This window comes from Hylobates moloch, unplaced genomic scaffold, assembly GCF_009828535.3.
Source record: "Hylobates moloch isolate HMO894 unplaced genomic scaffold, HMol_V3 SCAFFOLD_18, whole genome shotgun sequence".
NCBI classification, from domain to species: Eukaryota; Metazoa; Chordata; class Mammalia; order Primates; family Hylobatidae; genus Hylobates; species Hylobates moloch.
Window position 1 is genome coordinate 67,735,902 of NW_026652293.1, and position 17,377 is coordinate 67,753,278.

Consider the following 17,377-nt stretch of genomic DNA (forward strand, 5'->3'; position numbering starts at 1 on the left):
AGTAGAGATGGGGTTTCACCATGTTGGCCAGGCTGGTCTCAAACTCCTGACCTCCAGTGATCCACCCACCTCAGCCTCCCAAAGTGCTGGGATTACAGGCGTGAGCCACCGCAACCAATCTTATTTTCTTAATAAACTTGTTTTCACTTTACTCTGTGGACTGGCCCCAAATTCTTTCTTAGGCAAGATCCAAGAACCCTCTGTTGGGGTCCGGATCCGGGCCCTTTTCCAGTAACACCAGGTTGTGTAATAAAGAATTTGGCTGGCCTTTGTCCCCAGTTCCTGGGAGTTCTAGCCCCTTGGAATTGATGAGTGATTCATTCCTGTCATCCTAGCACTTCGGGAGGCCAAGGTGAGAGGATCGCTTGAGTCCAGCAGTTTGAGAGCAGCCTGGGCAACAAAATGAGATACTGAAGCGACGTCGTTTGGGGTAATACCCAAGGGTCGTTGCCTCATGCCAAGGAAATCAAGAACTTGAGCACACATGCAGTAGGTTAAGAGCAGAGGTTTAATAGGCAAAAGAAAGAGAAAGGAGGCTTGGGTGCGGTGGCTCACGCCTGTAATCCCAGCACTTTGGGAGGCCAAGGCGGGTGGATCACCTGAGGTCAGGAGTTCGAGACCAGCCTGGCCAACATGGTGAAACCCCGTCTCTACTAAAAATACAAAAAATTAGCCAGGCGTGGTGGCAGGCGCCTGTAATCCCAGCTACTCGGGAGGCTGAGGCAGGAGAAGCACTTGAACCCAGAAGGCAGAGGTTGCAGTGAGCCGAGATCACGCCACTGCACTCCAGCCTGGGAGACAAGAGCCAAACTCCATCTCAAAAAACAAAAAAACCGTCAAAGGTAGTATCACAACGTGAATAAATTGAGAATGTGGAAGTCTCCACATTTCACATACACCATCCATAAAAAAGTATAAAACTCAACACATGATTAGCAGACAATGCTATCAGCAGATAACAGCACTTTTATTAGCAGTACTCAACAGGAAAAGAAAAAGCAGTTCCTGGTTGTTATTTCTGTTTTCTCTGTTTCTTAGGGTGTCCACTTTTCTTCTGTCCTTTCTTCTTCGTTTTAAGGAGAACAGCTTTTTCTCCAATAAATAAGCTTTTAGAATGTCCTTCTGCAGTTTTGGAAGTAAAATTAAGTCCCTGCTTAGGTTTACTGACATTCTTCAATCGTGGATTTGAATTTTGTTGTTTTAATTTTTCTTTATTAACAGAATGCATGACTCTGAGTTTTCTCCCCATGAGTTCAGAATTATTTAATTTCAGAGCAAGATGAACAGAATCTGTATTCTGCAAATCAAAAGAAAACACAACACATTAATTTCTACCAGAAACTCATCTGCAAAGAAACTAGTGAAAGTGTCACTTTAACAGAGAATGACTTTCGAGCTTGCACAGATAAGCCCCATCCAATCCCAAGTGTATCAGCATCCTTATCACCATGCTCCTCACCAGTGTTTCCCCAGAAAGCACTCAAGCTGCCTTGTGAAATGTTCAGCTAAGTCACAATGCTACAGGCTTCGTGTTTTGTTTTGTTTTTTTCATTGTAAAATGAGGTTCTAAACTAGATTAGTCATATGCAATATTGGCTTTTTTTCTTTCTTTTTTTGAGACGGAGTCTCGCTCTGTTGCCAGGCTGGAGTGCAGTGGCACGATCTCGGCTCACTGTGACCTCTACCTCCTGAGTTCAAGCGATTCTCTTGCCTCAGCCTCTCAAGTAGCTGGGATTACAGGCGCAGGCCAACATACCCAGCTAATTTTTGTATTTTTAGTAGAGACAGGTTTCACCATGTTAGCCAGGATGGTCTTAATCTCTTGACCTTGTAATCTGCCCACCTCGGCCTCCCAAAGTGCTGGGATTACAGGCATGAGCCACCGCGCCTGGCCCCCATATGCAATATTTTAAACCAATAAACCTCCTTCGTATAGCCATCTTTCTGTCAAAGCCCCATTGTATTAGCTGAGCAGAGGGCAGGGAACTCTCCATTACGGTACCTGAGATGTTGGACTAGACACCCTATAGGGTTCCATTTAGATCCAAAATTCTGTTATACTTCTGTTCTAATATAGAGCCATTAATGCTAACAACCCTGAATATCCATGAGATGTTTGTTAAAGGACTTTAGAAACTTATCAAGTAATAGAAGACAGGGAGCAGAGAAGCAGTAAGATAACTACAATACAGTAACAATGGCAACAAATGCTGTGACTATCTTTCTAAAAAAGCTACCAGGCAATTCTTATCAGGCATCTTCAAAATGGTAACACATCTTAACCTAGTAATATCCTAATGGGGATCTATCTTAAGTAATCTACAATCCAAACTTTTGGGGAAAAAAACATAACCAGGACAGGTGGGGTGGCTCACACCTATAATCCAAGCACTCTGGGAGGCCAAGGCGGATAGATAACTTGCACTCAGAAGTTCGAGACCTGCCTGAGAAACATGGTGAAATCCTGTCTCTACAAAAAAATACAAAAATTAGCCAGGCGTGGTGGTACACACCTGTAGTCCTAGCTACTCAGGAAGCTGAGATGGGAGGATCACTAGAGCCTGGGAGGCGGAGGCTGCAGTGAGCTGAGATCGTGCCAAAGCACTCCAGCCTGGGCAACAGAGTGAGACTCTTGTCTCAAAAACAAAAAACACATAACCACTGCAATTTCATTATTACAGGGAAAAACAGAGAATTCTACCAAGGTCTAACATGAGAGAAATGACAGTATAAACTCTGTTATATCACTCAATGGAACATGCTTACATAACAGAAAACAACATAAAATAGGATGTAAACACAATTTAAGTTCACAGAGAGAAGTTCAACTATAAAAATGGCAGCACAAGGAAAAACTGAAAGGAAATGTAGTAATGGGTTGTTACTGAGAGAAGAAAAATTTATGACATCACATAGTATGTACAGTCAGCTCCCCAAATCCGTGAGTTCAGTATCAGAGGATTCAATCAACTGCAGATAGAAAATACTTGAAAACAACAAATAATATGAGAATAAAAAAATTTATTATATATAACAATATACATTCATGCAAATGTGCCATTTTATGTAAGGGACTTGAGCATCTGCAGACATATATACTGTTTGCTATGTGAGAGGGATCCTGGAACCAATACACCGTGGATATCAAAGGATGACAACAGATGATTTTTTGTTTTGAGATAGGGTCTCTGTCACTTCGGCTGGAGTGCAGTGGTGCAATCACGGCTCACTACAGCCTTGACCTCCCGTACTTAAGCAATCCTCCAGCCTCAGCCTCCTGATAGGACCACAGGCGCTGGCCACCATGACCAGCTAGATTTTTATTTTTTAATTTTTCTTTCTTATTTTAAGACAGGGTCTCCCTCTGCCATCCAGGTTGGGTGGCTCACTGCAGCCTCGACCTCCCAAAGCTCAGGTGATCCTCCTGCCTCAGCCCCTCAAGTAAATGGTACTACAGGCATGCACCACCACGCCCAGTTGATTTTTGTATTTTTTTGTAGAGGCGGGATTTCGCCATGTTGCCCAGGCTAGTCTTGAACTCCTGGGCTCAAGCAATCCACCTGCCTTGGCCTCCTAAAGTGGTGGGATTACAGGCATGAGCCACTGCACCCAGCCTTACTTATACATTTTTTTGTAGAGTCGGTGTCTACCTATGTTGCCCAAGCTGGATTTGAAGTCCTCACATTAATCATTCCCCTCGCCTCAGCCCTCCAAAGTGCTGGGATTACAGTCACGAGTCAACATGCCCGGCCTGTATATTCTTTTACTCCTTAATATTGTCAGGCACGAAACACTGGTTAAAAATTAGTGAACTAAATATAACTAATTTTGTACAAAGAATAAAACTTTCTTATACCTTAATGTCAATTATTTACTCTATCATATAGAAGGTGGAGAAGATTCAGTGATTTAGTTCTTCTAATATCCAGGATCGAAAACACTTAACTAATATGAAGAAAGAACTGGGACATCTTTTGGGTAGGTGCAGTTGTAGCAATATATTACGGCAGGTTATAAATTCACTTTTCTTGTTTTCGTTTTTTTTTTTTTTTTTGAGACAGAGTTTTGCTCTTGTTGCCTAGGCTGGAGTGCAATGGAGCAATCTCGGCTCACTGCAACCTCTGCCACCCAGGTTCAAGCAATTCTCCTGCTTCAGCCTCCCGAGTAGCTGGGATTACAGGCATGTGCCACCATGCCCGGCTAATTTTGTATTTTTAGTAGAGATGCGGTTTCTCCATGTTGGTCAGGCTGGTCTTGAATTCCCGACCTCAGATGATCCGCCCGCCTTGGCCTCCCAAAGTGCTGGGATTACAGGCATAAGCCACCACGACTGGCCAGTTTTTTCTTTTTTGAAATGGAGTCTTGCTCTGTCACCCAGGCTGGAGTGCAGTGGTGTGATCTCGGCTCAACAAAACCTCTGCCTCCCAGGTTCAAGTGATTCTCCTGCCTCAGCCTCCCAAGTAGCTGGGATTATGGATATGAGCCACCACATCTGGCTAATTTTTTAATTTTTTGTATCTTTTTTTCCCTTGAGATAAGAGTCTTGCTCTGTGGCCAGGCTGGAGTGCAGTGGCACGATCTTGGCTCACTGCAACCTCCACCTCCCGCGTTCAAGCGATTCTCCTGCCTCAGCCTCCTGAGTAGCTGGGATTACAGGCGCCCGCCACCACACCCGGATAATTTTTGTACTTTTAGTAGAGACGAGGTTTTACCATGTGGGCCAAGCTGGTCTTGAACTCCTGAGCTCAAGAGATTCACCCGTCTCGGCCTCCCAAAGTGCTGGGATTACAGGCATGAGTCACTGCACCCAGCCCAGTTTTCTTAAGATGGAATTTTAGAATGGAAGTGAAAGTTATGTCTCAATGATGACATGCAACAGTGTCAATGCCTCCCAGGGCACTTCGAAGGACAGTGACAATGCATTAGTCTCCCATACCTCAAAAAGCACGTAGCCAAACCCTTTGCCGATGCCTGTCATTTTGTCTCTCACAATCCTCACGGCCAAGATACTTCCACAGTCCAGAAAGTGCTTCTCAACGGCAGATTCTTCAACTTCTGAAAACAAATTCAACCAAAATGGAAGTAAAGAGTTGGGAGCTCCTCAGAAACATGGAGATGTTTAATAATACAGCTAGTTAAGCATGGTCCCATGAAAATAAGCCATTATATTGCACACTTTTTAGTACATGTGCTGCCACGGCAAACACATTGCATGCTTTAAAATTAGTCTTAATCAAAACATTAAGTTACTACTCAGTTCTTATTTCCTTGTTATTTATTTAGTAACATTAACTGTACTTTGTTTAAACAAACTTACTATAAGGGAGATTCCCCACAAAAACCGATCTCTTGTCTCTCTGAAACAAAAAGACAGTTAATAAAAATCACTCACTAGACCAGAAAATGGAAGTCATCGAAAATCCTCCCTATCCCCTCCTTCCCCCTATATCTGACAGGTCACCCATCTTCTAATTTAACCACACATCATGTTCTTTGATTCTGTTTCTTCTGTCTTCCCTGCTGGACTGTGTGTGGGTACCAGAGGAAGGGAGTGGCCTTTTGTTCACAGCTGGCACTGACACACGGTAGGGATCAGGAATGGCCTGCTATATTGGGGGCATGCAAACATTTTCTGTAAAGGGCCAGATAGCAAATATTATAGGCTTGGCAGGCCATGTGGAATCTGTTGCAACTACTCAACTCTGCCATTACACCTTGAGAACGGCCCATGGATAATACACAAATGAATGGATGTGGCTGTGTGTCAAAAGAAAACTTTATTAACAAAAAAAAAGCAGTACGTAGACTTGGCTCTCTATCATAGTTTGTTGACCCTGTAGTGGGTCCCCAAGTCAAGCCAAGGCTTTCATCCAGGTCGTTGTCATTTCTCCACTAAGTTGCTTTGATATCAACAGAAATGCACTCTATGTTTCTGTGGGTGAACTGTTATAACTGTCCTTCATTCATTTCTAGGCACCTTTGTCAAGTCCAAATCTGGTCATGTCACTCAGTTTAAATTTTTAGAATAGCTCCTGAATAAAATCCAGACTCCTCTGTGTGAAGCATGGTAGACAAGGCCTTCATGATTTGGCCTCTACCTATTTGTCCAACAGCAACTCTTACATACCTCACCCACCTAATAATTGCATCAAGCTCTTGCCATCTCCTGAGTGAATTAGTTTATGTCCTCACCATTTATACTGTGTTTTTCCTCCCAGACATGGCCCTCGGCCTTTACACCACTTTTGGTCTACATAAGCCTTCTCTTCTTTCTTTTTTTCACCCCCTTCTCCACAAGGTAAGTTCTATCTCCTCATCTTTCAAGACTATTACGAAATTCATTCCCCTGGAAACTTGCCTTGTCCCTTCTTCCTGGCATATCCCCAAGTCAAATGTCCCAATCCTGAGCTGACAAATCATCCTGTGCATTGATGACAGTACTTATACAACAGTGACATGATCTGTCACTCCGACCCTAATATATACTGTCAGCTCCTAGGAAGTTGAGACTATGTCTTAGAACTGTATCTCTGACACAGTATGTACTAAAAACTGTCTAATGAATAATTGAACTTTCTAGACCTCGGTCTATAATGTGTTAGACCAGATGATGTCTAATGTACCTTCTGACCTAATTATGATTATTTGAAGAGGACTATGTTTTTGTTTCTTTTTAGGAAACAGGGTCGCCCTGTGATCGTGCCACTGCAGCCTCAAATTCCTGGGCTCAGGTGATCCTCCCACCTCAGCCTTCTGAGTAGCTGGGACTGTCGGCATGCATCACACACTTGACTAATTTTTTTTTTTGTAAAGGCAGGGTCTTGCTACATTGCTCAAGCTGCTCTTAACTCCTGGGCTCAAGTGATCCTCCCACCTTGGCCTCCCAAAATGTTAGGATTACAGGCATGAGCCACTGTGCCCAGCCAGGACTACATTTTTGAAGGGAATGTTGACCTCAGTCCTTGTGCCTCTCTTGCCGTCAACTCTGTAACCACAGAGGACATAGGCTGTTTCCTTCTGTGCTTCCCTCACATTGCTGATTCCAGTCCTCTTCCAGGAAAAGCCTGGAAGGAAAGATTTCTCTCTACAAAGCTCTCGTTCTTTAAACAAATCAAGTACTACTTACAGATGAGGTCTCACATGCGAGATCAACTCTAATACGAAATCCATCTGCAATTTGGGCCCCATTTCTATGTTTTAAATACAAAGGGAAAATGGTTGTTAAAAATGAGCACTCAATTACTAAAACATCTATGCTAAAGTGAAACCAAAGAATAAAAAAGGTACTCATACATACTTACAGGACAATTATTCTGTTCAAACCTAAGGGATAAAATTACCTTTTCAATGCTTGCGTGGCAGCACTCTCCTCCTTAAACACAACATAGGCATTAATATTTTTCTGATCAGGATGAATTTTACGTCTACACGGAAAAAAAAAAAAAGAAAGAAAAGAGAGACAAGGTAAAGTTTCTTAGCCTCAAAGTCACTAGAAAAAAATCCAGCTTGTTTTCAACTCTCAATCAACACACATGACAAGAATTCCTGGGTGGACATTTCATCTCTTTGAATAAATATTTAGTAATAACTCAAAAAATAACACACAACTTACAAAGATATTGGTGGAGACACAACCCATACTTTCTTAGGAGTCATAACCATGAGAAAACAGATGGACCGTGTATATGAATCCCTGAGAACCATACAAGAACTAAAAACTGACAGCTGCAGTCCGTATCTAACACACACATAAACAGTTGTGAAAGACGTGAGTTTTCCTCTTTACTGTAAAACACCCACATAGAAGAGTGCACAAACTACGTATAGCTGAGCAAATTAACAACAGCTCAACGTGCCTTGTAGCCTGCTCAGAAGCCTCTCTGTGGCCCTTTCCAGTTGCAGCCCCTCCTTCCCTCCAAAAGCAACCACCATTCCCATTTTTATAGGAACTACTTCCCTGCACATCTTTGTGGTTTTATCAACCAAGTGTCTATTCTTAGACATCATACTTTGGTCTTGTCTATTCTTTTGACCTGATATGTCTTTTGAATCTTGTTTAATTTACAGTTTTCTCTGTATCTCTTTATCTCACTGTTTGGCCTGCAGAATTCCCCACAGCCTGGATTTTGCAACTGCAAGCTCATCAGGTAGTTCAACATAAACCTTTGTCCTCTACATTTCTTGTAAACTGGCAGCTGCATCCAAAGAATGGATCAGACTCAGACATGACCCCTTTGTCGCGACTGCTGGTGGGTGTTGTGTTCTTTCCAAGGAGTCATGTTATGACTGGTTTTTACCCTTTTGTCAATGACTGCAACTGCTGCTACTAAATGCCTAAACTCATTAAGTCACTAGGTTTGCAAAATGGTGATATAATTTGGATGGGAGGAGTTAGCAAAAAGGACCTAGTAATGAACACAGATCTTTCCCTGAAGACATCAACCTACTGTTCTGAAGTAACAAAAATGCTACTACACAAATGAGTATCATCAAGAAGGAACTGGAAAATAGTGCCTGACATGACTGATGGCATTCTGTAATAATATACTATACTAATGCTTTTGTATTGATTAAACCAGCTGTGATTTATTGAATGCCTAATATATACCAGACACTCAGCTAGACATTTTATGTATTTCATTTAATCTCACATCTCCAACATGGTGTTTTTTTCTGATTTTATGAATAAGGAAGCTGAGACTGAAAGAGGTACGTGACTGCGATGAAATGGCAACAAGTGGCTGGCCTAGGACTGAAACCAAGTCTAGCTGACTGTAGAGCCCTGCTCTTTCACACAACACACAGCTGCTGACAACATCCAAATCCATCACATCCTAGTGCACCCCCAGGAACAAATGCTGGAGTTCCGCTTCCATCTAGAATGTAAAAAGCCAGAAAGTGCATCACTCCTGCTCTTACCAGTTAAGAAGAAACCAGATAACCTCTAGCATCATAACTTTTGTTGCAGCCATCAGAGAGCTGAAGTCTTGGGGAAAGCCAGCAGCTAGAAGCTAAGGACAGGCCTGCTCCCTCCAACGAGAGACAGAGGAAGCACTGGCTCTACTGGCTCTATGATGGCCAAGCACAGGGGCAAAATGCTGGGCACCAGACAAGCAAGAAAGATTCCAGCCATGATCTCACTAAAACACTAGAGCTCAGCGTGGGCTGGGCCTGAAACAGAAGTCCTGGAGGCTGCTGATGCAGGAGTGTGCACCCATCCTCAGGATCTGCCCCACTGACCTCCACTCCATGGGAAAGGCTGAGATCACAGCCATGGGTGCCGCAGGCCTGAAGGAGGGAATGGCCAAAGTGTGGGAAAGGCACAAAGCCCCATCTGGATTCTTCTCTTGATGGAGGAGAAGGCTAAGCTGCTAGGGGAGGGATAGCAAACTCTGTCACTCCAGGGCACAGAGAAGACCCCTACAGCCGGAGAAAGGGAGGAGTCCAGCTACCGGGGGAGAGGTGGGAAACATCCTCTGCACAATCCCCACTAAAGGTACAAGGCATTGGCACAGCTTGGCTGCCCCAGGAAAAAAGCCCTGATCAGGTGCACTCCTGAGACACAGAAACACTAAAACAAGACAGCAGAGACCCTGCTGCGCCCACTCCCACCAGACTACCAAGCCAACTGACAAGCAATAGCACTCTTTTTATTTTGAGACGGAGTTTCGCTCTTGCAGTCCAGGCTGGAGTGCAATGGCACGATCTCGGCTCACTGCAACCTCTAACTCCTGGGTTCAAGCGATTCTCCTGCCTCAGCCTCCTGAGTAGCTGGGATTACAGGCGCACGCCACCGGCACACCCCGCACCTGACTAATTTTTGTATTTTTAGTAGAGACGGGGTTTCACCACGTTGGTCAGGCTGGTCTTGAAATCCTGACCTCAGGTGATCTGCCCACCTTGGCCTCCCAAAGTAATGGATTATAGGCATGAGCCACTGTGCCTGGCCAACAACAGCACTCTCTAAATGAGATCTTCAATAAAACGTAAAACTTTCCATCTTTAAGAGACACCTCTGGGCGGGCGCGGTGGCTCATGCTTATAACCCTAGCACCTTGGGAGGCCGAGGTGGGTGGATCATCTGAGGTCAGGGGTTCGAAACCAGCCTGGCCAACATGGTGAAACCCAGTCTCTACTAAAAATACAAAAATGACCCGAGCGTGGTGGCGCACGCTTGTAATCCCAGCAACCTGGGAGGCTGAGGCAGGAGAATCACTTGAACCCGGGAGGCGGAGGTTGCAGTGAGCTGGGATCGCACCACTGCACTCCAGCCTGGTGACAGAGCAAGGATCCATCTCAAAAAAAAAAAGAGAGACACCTCTAAAAAACCCAGCCACAAACTGGAGCAAAATATCTGAAACACACATAGCAGGAAAAGGTGTTATATCTAGAATATATAAATAACTCCTTACAATTGTATAAAAGTAATTTAAAAGTCACTAAAAAATGGGCAAAATTTTTGTACCAACATTTCACCAAAGAATAGATACAAAATAGTAAGCACATAAGATGCTTAACATCTTTAGTCACTGTGGTTGACAAACCTTTAGAATGGCTAAAATTAAATGACAATGCCAAGTGCTGGTGAGGATGTGAAGCAACTGACATTCTCATCGATGATAGCTGGTAGGAATGTAAAATGGTACAAGCACTTTGGAAAACAATTTTGCAGCTTCTTAGAAAGCTAAAATATACCATAAGATCTGGCAATCCAACCAGGCAGTTTCTCAAAAGAAATGATCCGTACCCAAATATTTTTTAGCATTTTTATGTATAATAGCCAAAGGCTGAAATAACCTGAATGTTCATAAACTGGTGAATGGGGCTGGGTGTGATGGCTCAGCCCTATAATCCAGCACTTTGGCAGTCTGAGGCGGGCGGATCACCTGAGGTCAGGAATTTTAGACCAGCCTGGCCAACATGGCAAAGCCCCATCTCTACTAAAAGTATGAAAAAATTAGCTGGGCATGGTAGTATGTGTCTGTAATCCCAGCTGCTTGGGAGGCTGAGGCATGAAAATCACTTGAACCCGGGAGATGGAAGTTGCAGTTAGCAGAGATGATGCCACTGCACTCCAGCCTGAACAACAGAGCAAGACTCCATCACAATACAATACAGTACAATACAATACAATACAGTACAATACAATACATCACAATAAATACAACACAACACAACACAATAAACAGGTGAATGGATAAACAAATGGTACTGTCATACAATGGAATACTACTGAGCAATAAAAACGAATTAATTCCCAATGCATTGCAATAATAAGAACATATCTCAGGCACGGTAGCTCAAGCCTGTAATTGCAACACTTTGGGAGGCAAAGGCAGGAGGGCTACTTGAGCTCAGGAGTTCAGGACCAGTCTTGGGCATTAGTGACACCTTGGCTCTACTAAAAACTTAAAAATCAGCCGGATGTGGTGGCGAGCACCTGTAGTCCCAGGTATTTAGGAGGCTGAGGCAGGAGGACTGCTTGAGCCCAGGTGATAAGGCTGCCGTGAGCTATGATCGTGCCGCTGGACTCCAGCCTGAGCGACAGCACAAGACACTGTTCCCCTCCATCAACCCTCTCCCACAAAAAAACAAACCTCAAAATCATTATGCTGAGCAAGTTAGACAAGAGTACATCCTGTATGGTGACTCTACTTATATAAAATTCTGGAAAAAGCAAACTAACACATAGAGACAGAAAGCAAGTGAATGGCTGCCAGAGGACAGAGGTGGAGGGACATATTGCAGAGGATTAGGAAGAAACTCGAGGTGATAAAGTGTTCGGTATCTGGACTATGGCGGTGGTTTCAAGATTGCCTACATATGTTAAAATCGTACAATTGTACATGTCAAATATGTGCAGTTTACTGGAAGTAGCCTTAATAAACTAAAAAAAAAAAAAAAAAAAGGTTTTAAACATTTTGGCTATAAGAAAAAGGAAAAAAGTTTTACATGGCAAAATTTCCCATAAGCCAAGTCAAAAAGCCAACAAACTAGGGTGTGGTGGTGTACACCTGTAGTCCCAGCTACTCGGGAGGCTGAGGCAGAATGATTACTTGAGCCTAGGAATTTCAGGCTATAGTGGACTATGATTGAGTCACTGCACTTCTGCTGGAGAACAAAGCAAGACTCTATCTCTTAAAAATAAAATAAGGCCCAGCGCAGTGGCTCATGCCTGTAATCCCAGCACTTTGGGAGGCCATGGGGGGGCAGATCACCTGACACTGTGAGTTCGAGACCAGCCTGACCAACATTGGGAAACCCCATCTCTACTAAAAATACAAAATTAGCCAGGTGTAGTGGCACATGCCTGTAATCCCAACTACTCGGGAGGCTGAGGCAGGAAAATCACTTGAACCAGGGAGGCGGAAATTACGGTGAGCTGAGATCGCGCCATTGCACTCCAGCCTGGGCAACAAGAGCAAAACTCCATCTCAAAAAATAAATTAAATAAATAAATAAATAAATAACGAATGACAAATAGAGAAAAAATATTCATAATTCATGTTACAGAAGGCTGATTCCATGAACATCCCACAGATCAATAAGACTAATAATTCAAATAAAAGAAAGCACAAATGACTCTTAAATTACATGACAAGATGCTCACTCATAAAAGAAATTCAAATTAGAAATACCACACTCAGGTTTCCAACAATCACAAAGCTCAAAAACATACTTTTTTTTTTTTTTTTTTTGAGATAGGGTCTCACTCTGTCATCCAGGCTGGAGAGTAGTGGTGCAATTATGGTTCACTGCAGCCTCCACTCTCTGGGCTCAAGTGATCCTCCCACCTCAGCCCCCAGAGTAGCTGGACTACAGGCGTGCACCACCTTGCCCAGCTAATTTTTGTATTTCTTTGTAGAGATGGGGTCTCACCATGTTGCCCAGGCTGGTCTCGAACTCCTAGGTTCATGCAATCCACCCACCTCAGCATCCCAAAGTGCTGGCATTACAGGCACGAGCCATCTTCCCTGGCAAACATACTGTTTTTGTAAAGTAAAAAACTTTACTGTTGGTAAAGATGTGGGAACATAAATAGGTTGCAATCTCTACGAGACAGCAGTCAAAATTATGAATGCAAATACCCTTCTGACTGAGCAATGCCACTGCTAGAAGTTTATCCTGCAGATAAGTTTAGCTTATGTACAAAATTACCTAAGTACAAGGTTACTCATTTACTCCAACATTATTCGTTTTGTTTTGAGAGAGCTGGTCTTGCTTGTCGCTCAGGCTACAGTGCAGTGGTGTGATTACAGTTCACTGCAGCCTCAAGCTCCTGGGCTCAAGTGACCATCCCACGTCAGCTTCCCAAGTAGCTGGGACTACAAACACGTGCCTCCATGACCAGCTAAAATATTACAGCAGGTTTTTTTTGTTTTTTTTTTTTAAGACAGGGTCTCACTCTATCACCCAGGCTGGAGTGCCAGTGGCGCAATCACAGCTCCACTTCCTGAGCTCAGGTGTTCCCTCGTCTGATTCCCAAGCAGCTGGGACTACAGTGCACGGCATCATGCCCAGCTAATTTTTTGTAGAGATGGGGTTTTGCCATTTTGCCCAGGGAGGTCCTGGGCCCAAGTGATCTGCCCGCCTTGGCCTCTAACGGTACTGAGATTACAGGCGTGAGCCACTGCACCTGGCCTCTAGCATTATTTGTAATGGCCATGAGACTGGGAAAAAACTTTATGTCCATCAGTGGGAGATTTGATAAAATAAATTAAGGCACACCTACAGAATACTCTAAGAAAAAGGGCATTTTTTAAAAATGCTATACAAATAATCACTTTCACACCAATATAAACAGATCTCCAAGTTGTACTAAGTAGAAAAAGGGAAGGTGTGGAGTAGTGCATATGTTGAATACCAGTGAGTTAAAATGTTTTATGTGGGAAGAAGAACATCTATGCGCATCGGTTTTTAAATGCTAAGATGTCTCTAGAAGCTTACATAAGAAACGAAAAACACTTGCCTAGGGTAGGGAATTGGCTGACTAGAGAAAAGGTGTATAATTAAATTTTTTTCATTTATTTATTTTGAGACACGATAAAATGTTAATTTATAAACATTTCTTTTTCCTTAACATTTTTCTTTTTTTTTTTTTTGAGACAGAGTCTCGCTCTGTCTCCCAGGCTGGAGCGCAATGGCGCAATCTGGGCTTACTGCAACCTTCGTCTCCTGGGTTCAAGCGATTCTCTTGCCTCAGCCTCCCGAGTAGCTGGGACTACAGGCATGCACCACCACACCCCGCTAATTTTTCTATTTTTAGTAGGGACAATGTTTTGCCATGTTGGCCAGGCTGGTCTCAAACTCCTGGCCTCAGGTGATCCGCCCACCTCGGCCTCCCAAAGTGCTGGGATTACAGGTGTGAGCCACCACACTCAGCCATCATTAAATTTTAAATTAAAAACAACAACAAAAAGGCAGTGGCTCATGCTCGTAATCCCACTGCTTTAGAAGGCTGAGGCAGAAGGATTGCTTGAAGCCAGGGGTTCAAGACCAGCCTGAAAACATAGTGAGACTCTGTCTCTACAAAAAAATAAAATAAAATAAATTAGCCAGGGTGGTGTGCACACCTGTAGTCCCAGGTACTGGGGACACTGAGATGGGAGCATCACTCGAGCCCAAAAGTTTAAGGCTACAGTAAGCCAAGATCTTGCCACTGCACTCCAGCCTGGGTAACAGAGCAAGAGCTTGTATGTTAAAAACACAAAACAAAACAAAGAAACAAAAAAACAATGAGATGGGGCTGGAGGAGAAGCTGATGGTATGGTGTGAAAATTCCAATTTTCTAACATATCCCACTAAACTCCTCAGTAGTACTTGTACATATACCTGTCAGAACCTCTGTTTCTGTTCAAATTTAGGTTCCTGGGTTTCAACCTCATACAGAAATAAAAGTATGACTCAAAAAGAAGGGCTGTATCTTACTAAGGTTTCTAGTCTCCACAGCACTGAACAATGCCTGGTATCTAGGAGGATCTGCATCTTTGCTTACCTCAGCAAACACTGTGGGAATCTATATATTTATCAAGTCTTAACTATACACCTGGCACTGTGATGGTTACGAGGAAAAACTGGCGAAGACCTGGTCGGCCAAATAACTCCAAATGGAGACTGAATATTGAAATGAAGTCACCAAGATATCCAAAGGGACTGTTGTCATACAAAAGTTTGACAGAACAGGATTCCCAGAAATGTTTCTAAAGTACATTATTATATTTTATCTAATATAAAGAAATACCTGCTTATAAACTTCATCATTTCAGGTACCATTAAGAGAGAAAAACACCAAGATATGAGACTAATAGGAAATAGGCCTAAAACTGAAGGTAAATGAAAAATAAGCCTTCCATATGGAAGGGCGAACAAGGAGACTTGCAGGTTTCATTCTTGACACTGAGTGGGAAACAAAAAAATCCCCTGAGCACCGGAAACATGCCACCACCAGTGTGGTCCAAAACCCTCAAACAGAGAATGCCAAGTGGTCACAGGCTGGCAGTATACCCAGGTGACCAGCACAAGCAAACATGAATTCTCTCTGGAAAAACACAGGAAATATGGCATTTGTAATCTGTACGAGAAAATTTAGGCATGAAGCTTTACACTCTCTTCCAAACACTAAAAACATTCTTAAAATTTCTTATGGCTCATTTTCCAGTAATATTTTCTATGACTCTATAATTTATATTATGGCTTAAAGAAAAACGTGACAAATTTAAAGCCTCTCAAATACAGAAGCAGAGAGTCAATCATGCTCTATTATCCAAATATATTAATAAAATCTATGCAATTTTTAAGAAATGGTCTCACTTTTTAGCCAAAAAGGAAGTTTAAGGTGACTCCCTTCCTCTGATTATAGACTTACTTTATTGCTGCCAACTTTTTGGATAGGGTTCCCTCTGCTGGAATCTTTTAAGAGAAAAAAAAAGTATTAAAGACAGTATTTGAAATATTACCTCAAGTTAATATTTTAAGTGAAGTCTAAATATCTAACTCCAGTATACTGTGATCAAAAACATTCTAGGGAAATGAACAAATCAGAAATAATTGTCCTAATTTTTTTTTTTTTTTCTGTTTTTTTGAGATGGAGTCTCACACTGTCACCCAGGCTGGAGTGCAGTGGCATGATCTCAGCTCACTGCAAGCTCCGCCTCCCGGGTTCACAACATTCTCCTGCCTCAGCCTCCTGAGTAGCTGGGACTAAAGGCACTCGCCACCAAGCCCGGCTAATTTTTTGTATTTTTAGTACAGATGGGGTTTCACCAGGTTAGCCAGGATGGTCTCGATCTCCTGACCTCATGACACACCCACCTCAGCCTCCCAAAGTGCTGGGATTACAAACGAGCCACCGTGCCCAGCCAGTCATCCTAATGCTATATGAAACGAAGCTCGTGGCTTAGGATAAGTTTTTCCAATGAAACCATCATGCTCAGATTTAACAGGCAGGGACTCAAAAACCCAGACAGAAGTTAAGATATTGGGCTCTCAAATTGCATCAGTTCACTCCTACAGGGAGGACGCCAGGAAGAGACACCGACGATGAAAGATACATGAAAAATGTAAGGAAAAGGCTAGGCGCGATGGCTCACGCCTGTAATCCCAGCACTTTGGGAGGCCGAGGCAGGCGGATCACGAGGTCAGGAGGTCGGTACCATCCTGGCTAACACGGTGAAACCCCGTCTCTACTAGAAATACAAAAAAATTAGCTGGACGTGGTGGTGGGCGCCTGTAGTCCCAGCTACTCGGGGGGCTGAGGCAGGAGAACGGCGTGAACCTGGGAGGTGGAGCTTGCAGTGAGCAGAGATCACACCACTGCACTCCAGCCTGGGCAACAGAGCGAGACTCCGTCTCAAAAAAAAAAAAAAAAAGGAAAAATGTTAAGGGAAAAAGAAATGTTTATGAATTGAATTAACATTTTATCGTGTATTCTAATACAATTTTTAAATATGTCTAACTGAACTGATGAATAATATAAAAAGACATATTATATCACCTGTATCTCTAAGAGTTTATATATTCCAATAGGCAAAAAAATGCATGGTGTCCATTGTGCAGGTATGGGAATCCCCTTTATATTCAGGTTCACTTTATTTTCAGTCATCTATAGCCTCCTTTAAGAGTGGATAGGGTAGGTAGGGAAAACTTTATGGAAGAAGCAGAATACATGTCAACAACTACAGCTGTCGACAACATGCCAACAACTACAGCTGTCGACAACATGCCAAATGCAGCCAGGTACTGAGAAGATCAAGGTGAAAAGATACCAACCCTGCAAGTTCACAATCTAGAACATAAATGCCATGTAGGGCAGTTATTATAAATATTTTCTGGAAAACCTATTTTCTTTCTCGGTAACCTGATAGTTTACATAGTAAAA

The 17,377-nt window shown here is 43.0% G+C and overlaps 1 protein-coding gene across 1 annotated transcript in view; it reads right to left on the minus strand.

The window, feature by feature from the left end:
* Nucleotides 1-945: 945 nt before the first annotated feature.
* The window catches only part of RBM34 (RNA binding motif protein 34), a 28,576-nt gene continuing 12,144 nt past the window's right edge, over nucleotides 946-17,377 (minus strand). The window contains exons 6-11 of the mRNA XM_032136434.2: nucleotides 15,866-15,909; nucleotides 7,341-7,424; nucleotides 7,127-7,190; nucleotides 5,318-5,357; nucleotides 4,937-5,055; nucleotides 946-1,297 (exon numbers count right to left, since the gene is read on the minus strand). Coding sequence (XP_031992325.1) covers nucleotides 1,013-1,297; nucleotides 4,937-5,055; nucleotides 5,318-5,357; nucleotides 7,127-7,190; nucleotides 7,341-7,424; nucleotides 15,866-15,909 — 636 coding nt within the window. The 3' untranslated portion in view covers nucleotides 946-1,012. The remainder of the gene's footprint in view (nucleotides 1,298-4,936; nucleotides 5,056-5,317; nucleotides 5,358-7,126; nucleotides 7,191-7,340; nucleotides 7,425-15,865; nucleotides 15,910-17,377) is intronic.